The sequence below is a fragment of the Vespula vulgaris genome, chromosome 17, assembly GCF_905475345.1.
Source record: "Vespula vulgaris chromosome 17, iyVesVulg1.1, whole genome shotgun sequence".
NCBI classification, from domain to species: domain Eukaryota; kingdom Metazoa; phylum Arthropoda; class Insecta; order Hymenoptera; family Vespidae; genus Vespula; species Vespula vulgaris.
This window is the reverse complement of record NC_066602.1, coordinates 2,106,323-2,113,813: the sequence shown is the minus strand read 5'-3', so window position 1 is coordinate 2,113,813 and position 7,491 is coordinate 2,106,323. Positions and strand designations below refer to the sequence as shown.

Here is a 7,491-nt window from a genome sequence, read left to right as displayed (position 1 = left end):
AAGAATAGGCATAACGAAAGCGATTGAAACAGGGTGATTAAATTCATTTTAGTTTCCATCTTCATCTTCATCTTCATCTTCATCTTCTTTTTCTCTTTCTTCTTCTTCTTCTTCTTCTTCTTCTTCTTCTTCTTTATCTTCTTTTTCTTTTTCTTTCTTTCCAATATTCGATGTCCCACAATATCTAAGATTCTTATTATACACTAGCATCAGAAAGATTGGAAATTCGTGAATTATTATTATTATCATTATTATCATTATTATTATTATTATTATTATTATTATTATTATTATTATTATTATTATTATTATATGAAAAGATCGTGAATGATTTAGAGAGATAAATTAAACGCAAGTATAATCCTTCGACCTAGTATATGCCGTTTGATTTCTTGTTTCTTTTTCTTTTTCTTTCTCTCTTTTTTTTTTCTCCCGAATGAAGTATATAAAGTTCATTTAATGAACTGCCTAGGCAAGGAAGAGTCGAGTTAAATAGCTAGACTTTAAAAGGAACGATCGATCAATTTACAATTGACTTTCTCCTTCTCTCTCTCTCTCTCTCTGTCTGTCTATCTGTCTTTCTCTATCTCTCCTCTTCCTTATGCCATGGGTCACGGCTAGAAGGTTGATTGTTGGTGATGGAAGTGGTAGTGGTAGGTGTATGGATAGGCAGAAAGTGTAGGAGGGATTATAAGAGGTCAAGGTCGTAAGGGAAGTTAAGAAAAATCCTTTCGTATAACGACGAAAGGGTTCTTTTTTCTTTTTTTTTTTTGAAAGCAAGCATCCATCACGATCCAGAAAGGAGATGCTTTTTTCGTAGGCACTTTGTAGTGTTCGTAGGGCACCGTGGTCCAGCACCGTGATCGAAGGACGCAACTTCTGTTTCTTTAAAAAGATCCACGATATCGGATGCTAGTGTTTAATAATCATCGATTCAGTCGTTGCGATGACTGTACTCAGGATAAGAGGAAATCGTGGGAGTCGAATTGGAGTACTGAGCGTATAGATATAGCGCAGGGTGAAGCCCTGGCGGAGGAATGCCACGATGCGATTGATGATGAGCTCGATGATGAGACTCCGGCGAATCAATGGGGTTCGACAAGTGAGGATAGAGTTGGGAATTAGGGCTACCCATAGGAGAAGCCGAGGAGGAGCCCGTCGTTTGGTAGACACTCTGCGTTGATGATAGTGGTGGTGGTGGTGGTGGTGGTGGTGGTGGTGGTCGTGGTGGTGGTGGTGGTGGTGGTGGTGGTTGTGGTGGAGGTTGTGATGGTGGTGGTGGTAGTGGTGGTGGTGGTGGTGATGGTGTGGTAGTAGTGGCGGTGACGGCGTGCTCGCGTGAATGAAGTGTGAACGGCGTGGTAGCCGAGGTGGGTGGACATACTACTTGCTGCGACGACGGTGATCGTTGCTGCGACAGGGATTGCGGCAGGGATCGTGACGCGCTGCCGTCTAAACACTAGTTGGTTGTCTGCGGATGCAGTAACGGTAGAGGAAGCTGTAGATTGTTTTGCTTGGCTAGGCTCGCGATCTCAGCGGCGATACCACCACCCTTCCCACCGGGTAGACCGTCCAACGACGATGGTCCCTCGTTGTAACGCAGATCGCAGACCGGACTTTCAAAGCCGGTCCCTGAGGCGCCGCCTGCGGTGCTCTGTGGCGTCGACGGATTGTGATTCGAGCCGCTCTGACTCATATCGCGATGAACCCGATTTTGATGCCTTATCAAGTAGCTGTCTCGTACAAACGTACGCCCGCAAATCCCACATTCGTAAGTCGTACCCGCGGTATGCGTACGAATGTGTATGGCGAATTGACTCTTCGACGTAAACGTCAGGGAACACCTGTCACAGACCAAAGGCTTCTCCGCGACGTGACTCCAACGATGCGCCGTTACGTAGCTCTTTACCGCGAAACGTTTCTGACAGATGTCGCAGGCGTACGGCCGTTCGCCCGTATGCACGCGCTTGTGAGTATTCAAACTGCTCTTTTGCGTGAACCTTTTCAAACAGAGCTCGCATTGAAACGGCCGTTCGCCCGTATGAGTTCTCATGTGTACCTCCAAGTAAGGCTTACGACAGAAGCTCGCTTCGCACACCGTACAGTGGTACGGCTTGTTGCCCGAATGAAGTTTCATGTGTACGTAGTAGGAGGACGCGGAGGACAAGACCTTGCCACAGACTTTACAAGGCTGGGGTTTAGATCTGGTAGCTTCCTTAACGGTCTGCTGACCGGTGGACTGACGACCAGGACTATCCGGTTGTATATTTTGACTCTGCTGTTGTTGACTCTGCTGCGACTGCTGTTGACTCTGCTGCTGATTCTGTTGCTGACTCTGTTGCTGTTGGCTCAGCTGCAACGAACTTTGTTGTTGAGATTGTAGGTGGCCTTCCTGTTGCGAAAGGTCTTCCCTGTCGTCTGATAAATTAACCATAGAATTAGAACCATCCGAACGGCTAGAAGCAACCGAATAAAAGCCCATCGGCTCGCTTTTAATCTGTTGGTCGAACATAGATGTCATTATGTCGCTCTGCTGCGGCTGAGCCAGCTGCTGTGGCTGCAACTCCTGCTGCTGCTGCTGCTGTTGTTGCTGCTGCTGCTGCTGGTGATGGTGATGGTGCGGCGGCGGCGGCGGCGGCTGCGGGTGAATTTGCTGATGGGGGAGCAGAGTCAGGTTGCGCTTGACAAACTGCTCATATCCTGCGTACCAATCCACCTGCATAGCAAGGAAGAACTATAAATCTTTTTTTCACTATGAACACTCTGCCGAGTATATACGTCGTACGGGGCGTACGTTCGCGAGCATGTCGGTTTGCGGATCCATCTAAGCGCGTTTACGATGCGCCAGGTTAGCTCCGTCGCTTTGACATTTATTTTTGACAAGTGACAGAAGGTAACTGGACGATCAGCTGATTGCATAACTTTTACGTGTGGCGTTCGAAACGCGAGGCGAGTTCGTCGTTATAAGTATCTACGACGAACGACGCGCTTCCTACGACGCGAGCCACTCTATTTTTAAAGGGGCGCCGTGCGAAACGACGTTATATTTTCACCGTAAAACCGGATTCCCTATGACGAACAACAGGGCCGCGCGCGCGAGTGGGGGTCGCTTTCCTTCCCTATAGACGACGCGCCGAGCATTGTTTTCCTTCCCTCGTTTTTTTCTTCATTTTACGAACCTTTGCTAAGTGTAGTGGTCCGGGCTATGGTCGAAAAACGTCGCGCCTCATTCGAGCGCACACGCCTACCCTCCGGTCGAGCGGCTTCACGGGCAATCGCGAAACATTTGTAATGGGACAAATTGTTTTTCTCCGACACAAAATATAAGATGGCTGCTACTATATTTCGCGGACAGGCCACCTATATACAAGCACACGTTCGCCCGCGCGAACGCTGATTGACGGTTGCCAGACCGCGACTCGATTGGTCGACGGACCTTAAGGTCCGTATCGTTGCGAGCTACGTCTGCCGTTGTTTCATCCTCTCTCTTTGTTGTCACGTCTTTCTCTCTAGGGCGATCTTTACTTTTTTTTTCTTTCTTTTTTTTCTCTTGCCTCCCACCCCCTCCCCTCCTCACCCGTCGCACAAAAGTTATACGTTATTAAAAGAGTTTGTTACTTTTATTCGTTTATCCGCGAGTAAACGTTTTCGCGACCTTAGTTAGAAAGAGAATATTCTGTAGGAATAGAATCTGATGGTCGAGGCTACTTTGAAACCGACAGAGGGGAGTGACGATAATTACAATTCTATAATTAACGTTTGTCTTTGTAACCGTCTTTTTTCGTCTTAACAGTCGTCTCGAAAATGGCGGGAGTCTTACACCCGTTCGAATTTGCCGCCTAAACCAAAAGAAGCAACAGCTCTCTTTGCAAAGAGTCATTCGAGCAAATATATCGATCGTGTCGCCTTTGGATATTAAAAAAAAATTTTCTACCGCGGTTTCTCTCTTTATTTCGTTATATTATGTTCGGTTCGTTATTATTATTTTTACTTCGTTCGTACTTCGTTTACAGAGCTGCGCTCTGATTGGTCGACAGAGACGTTGGCTTTACAATAAACACGGAACTACATCGTATAGACTATATAACATAAATATGGCAACAACGTTGAAACTTAATTTATACGAGTACGGTTCTTCATTTTATATCTCGTTACCGCTCTCCTCCTTTCTTCTTTATTTCTCTATTTATTCTAAGTAATCGCTTGAAATATAACGAGTAATATAAAATTAACATTAACTCTATTACGACGATCTCATTTTTATGTGAAACTAACAACAATAATATACATTAATAAAGTCGGACCTCGAGAGAGAGAACCATTTCTAACGTTACATTAGTTTCATTGTAAAATCGTTGAGAGAATATTAACTCAAGTGTAAAAGAAAATCGTCAAATAGCGATCGTTATTGGTGGATATAATTCAAGCGATCTAGATAGAGAGATAAAAATAATATAGGTAAGAACATATTTTTATTTATTTCAATGATTATTCTAGAGAGCACATGTTCAAATCGAAGCTTATGTAGGTATAAAATAGTTCTATGGGAAATCTGCGACGTTGTTACGTACGTTAAAGCTTTCGTATATAAAAGTTTATTTCATTATATTCGTGTTATAGATTGTAGAAAAATGGCAGTGCCAGCGGAGAGTATTATAGATTCAAACCTTAATGATCCGGTAACAAAAGCCGTTGTTGACAATATAATGGGTAATTTGCCCACAAAAAAACCTCTCGTTCGTTGTGACGATTGTGATTTATCCTTTACAAGCCAAGCAGTATTAGATACACATTTACAAGGCGCACGTCATGCCAAGCAGGTTTGCACTAGCTCTTTTTACTACTTCGTCTAAGTCTGTTACCCACGTCTATTTCTTTTATTTGTAACTAATGAAAGCGAGCACGTTTATCATAGATAAGGTCAAAAAATATAATGGCGTCGCTTGAAGAAACTAAGGTAGCATTTACAAAGGATGCTGACACAAATGGGCTAAAATGTAATGTATGTAATGTCTGTCTCAACTCGATACAACAGCTACAAACGCATTTAAATGGTATTGTACCTTTTATCAGATAAGGTATGCGGATGAATCCTATAGCAAAATATTACAAAAGAATTCGTTTTTGTAGGAAGTCGACACAAGAAGAAAGCTATGAGAGGTAATAAATCAAATGCGGTAAGAAAACAAATGCCATATGGCTTAAAATGTAGTCGCTCTATATACATGGATAAAATAATAGAAAAAAATATAGTTGTATTGATTTATTGTTTAATTCTTTTTACATTCGCATGCTTGATATTGCTACTTACTTTTGCTTTTCATATGTTTTTTTAAAACTAATTTTTTTTTTAATGATCATTTTTGTGCTTACGCCACAGTATTTTTCATAATTTATTCAAAATTGCCTACTTCTCGAATCTATAAATAATAATGTTATTTCTATATTATAGGGCTAAGGTACCACTTATTATAATTAATGTTTCCTATTTGTTACTTGTTATTTAGTATTATTATTTATTATATATTTTTGCTTGAGACTGATATTTATATGTTCATTATTTATTTATTTATTTGTTAAAGCATTATTGTGAACGTGGCATAATCACAAGTAAATCAATTATACATTTAAATAATAATAAAGCAAGTAAAGTACATTTAATCGCTTAGTTCTGTAAGTGACATCGAGAACCCGTCGTTGAGTGCATAAATAATATTGGATTTTGTAAATTAAAATTGTCTCTAAGCGATGTAGATGATGGAAGATAAAACAGCCACTTTCCATGTAGGGCTTCTTTTTTATGCTTAAAAGATTAAGATTTAAAATCATAATTTTTTGAAATAAAAATCAAAATTTAAAAAAAACAATAATTAATTTATGCACAATAAACAATCCATGATACTTAACTGTACTTCACTATTATGATATATGAATTATGTTATTTATATTCACAAAACATTTATTAATATTTCTTTTCTCCATAGCATGAACATGAATATAGTATTGAAAATGATTTGTCATCACACTATTGATCACTTGTACTACTGCGATACATAGCGTTGATTGTATATTAATGCTTAGGTGGGTGGTTTGGAAAAGAAGTTGTCACGCAAGGTAGTTCGTTGGTTGCTCCTGCAATCAACATACAGGATTCTGGTCCTATGAAGGCAGTCTCACTGTCATGCGATATATGCAACAAATTTTTCAACTCTCCTTCGCAATATAATGTGGTATAGTATTATACCTCATTCAGTATAATACAATTAATATTTATAGAGAAAAAATGGTACAAACTTATTTTTAAAAACTAGGACAATATATAACGATCATAAATTTGCAGCACATGAAATCCAAGAAGCACACTGGCAAAATGAAGAGAGCTAAGACTCAAAAAAAGAAACGATTTTCTCCATATTGGAAAAAACCGAAATCTGATACGAACTCAACCACCGTACAATCTCTGTCAAATAATTTTGTACCAGGTGGTTTTACGAATCAAACATAGTGCTAAGGTTTCATTTATTCTTAAGATTCTTTATTTCAGAGTATATATTAACACACTTCGTGTTGGTATATGTCTCTAACATAAAAAGAAAATAATAATAAAGAAAAACAAAAAAAAACAAAAAAAAACACAAAAAAAAAAGAAAAAACTTGTATTGCGTTAATATCCACGAATCGATCTATGGCACTGATAAAATTAAGTATGTGGTCCATTTTATAATTGGTCAAGAATCAAGAAATAATTTTACCAATTATATATAGTATCTTATTCGTCGATTTAACGCAAAAGTTAAAGGATCTGCGGGATAGCAAAGATGCTAATCTGTGATCTGAAAACTACAAACGAAAAATTTTATGTAAAAAAAGTTTATTTATAAAAAGAAATGTGAATATCTAAAGTCTTGTGAATAATAGTTATATACTCAGCAAATACATATATGCCGTTATTAAGTCTAGCCAATGTTATAATAGTGTTAGTAAAACGAACTTGTAACATTACAGTGTTTACCTGTCGTTAGAACGATAACATGATACCTCTCTGTTATTATTGTAAGGACAGTTAGGCATCTTCTATATGCTGTCGAACTTATGAGTGTCATAATCACGTGTATATTCGTATATTTGTCGATAGGGAAAAAGAAAAACAAAATTATTATTAATTTTCTTTATAATCGATATATATATATATATATATAAAAAAAAACATACATATATAAGAAATATAAATTAAGCTAACAAAATCTTCCAATTTTCATTATTTATAGTATCGGCGTCTTAGTAATAAAACAATAATATGTGTTTGTTGGGTATTAGCGATTGTTCTTTAAATGTACTACCATGATGTGTATATAAAAGTAATGTTTAAGTAAGAAAAAGCACAGTTAGAGCGAATGTAACATGGTGGTACACGACGTATGTACAGAATCTAATAAAGATTCTGTCTCCTTTTATATCACGTTTGATTTTATTTACAACAGCCATTATAAG

At 38.7% G+C, this 7,491-nt stretch overlaps 2 protein-coding genes across 3 annotated transcripts in view; one reads left to right on the top strand and one right to left on the bottom strand.

Annotated features, from left to right (window-relative positions):
* The window catches only part of LOC127069926 (zinc finger protein 32-like), a 14,742-nt gene extending 11,186 nt beyond the window's left edge, over positions 1 to 3,556 (bottom strand). The window contains exons 1-2 of one of the 2 annotated variants that reach the window (XM_051007671.1): positions 3,180 to 3,556; positions 1 to 2,716 (exon numbers count right to left, since the gene is read on the bottom strand). The exon at positions 1 to 2,716 is cut by the window's left edge and continues 11,186 nt beyond it. In XM_051007671.1, coding sequence (XP_050863628.1) covers positions 1,460 to 2,521 — 1,062 coding nt within the window. In that variant the 5' untranslated portion in view covers positions 2,522 to 2,716; positions 3,180 to 3,556 and the 3' untranslated portion in view covers positions 1 to 1,459. Of the gene's footprint in view, positions 2,723 to 3,179 lie in introns of those variants that run through there. The other variant, XM_051007670.1, reaches the window with a different exon arrangement.
* A 30-nt stretch (positions 3,557 to 3,586) lies between these two features.
* Positions 3,587 to 7,454, top strand: LOC127069931 (zinc finger protein 385B-like). The gene is made up of 6 exons (XM_051007676.1): positions 3,587 to 4,458; positions 4,621 to 4,820; positions 4,916 to 5,054; positions 5,131 to 5,160; positions 6,082 to 6,230; positions 6,341 to 7,454. Exons 2-6 carry the CDS (start codon positions 4,632 to 4,634, stop codon positions 6,503 to 6,505), a joined length of 672 nt encoding a protein of 223 aa, XP_050863633.1. The 5' UTR covers positions 3,587 to 4,458; positions 4,621 to 4,631; the 3' UTR covers positions 6,506 to 7,454.
* Positions 7,455 to 7,491: the final 37 nt, after the last annotated feature.

Bases quoted from the DNA above. Each gene is read 5' to 3' on its own strand.
- LOC127069931 (XM_051007676.1), top strand. From the start codon at position 4,632: ATGGCAGTGCCAGCGGAGAGTATTATAGATTCAAACCTTAATGATCCG. The intron at 4,821-4,915 runs GTTTGCACTAGC...CGTTTATCATAG, and splicing joins GCGCACGTCATGCCAAGCAG to ATAAGGTCAAAAAATATAAT. The intron at 6,231-6,340 runs GTATAGTATTAT...ATAAATTTGCAG, and splicing joins CTCCTTCGCAATATAATGTG to CACATGAAATCCAAGAAGCA.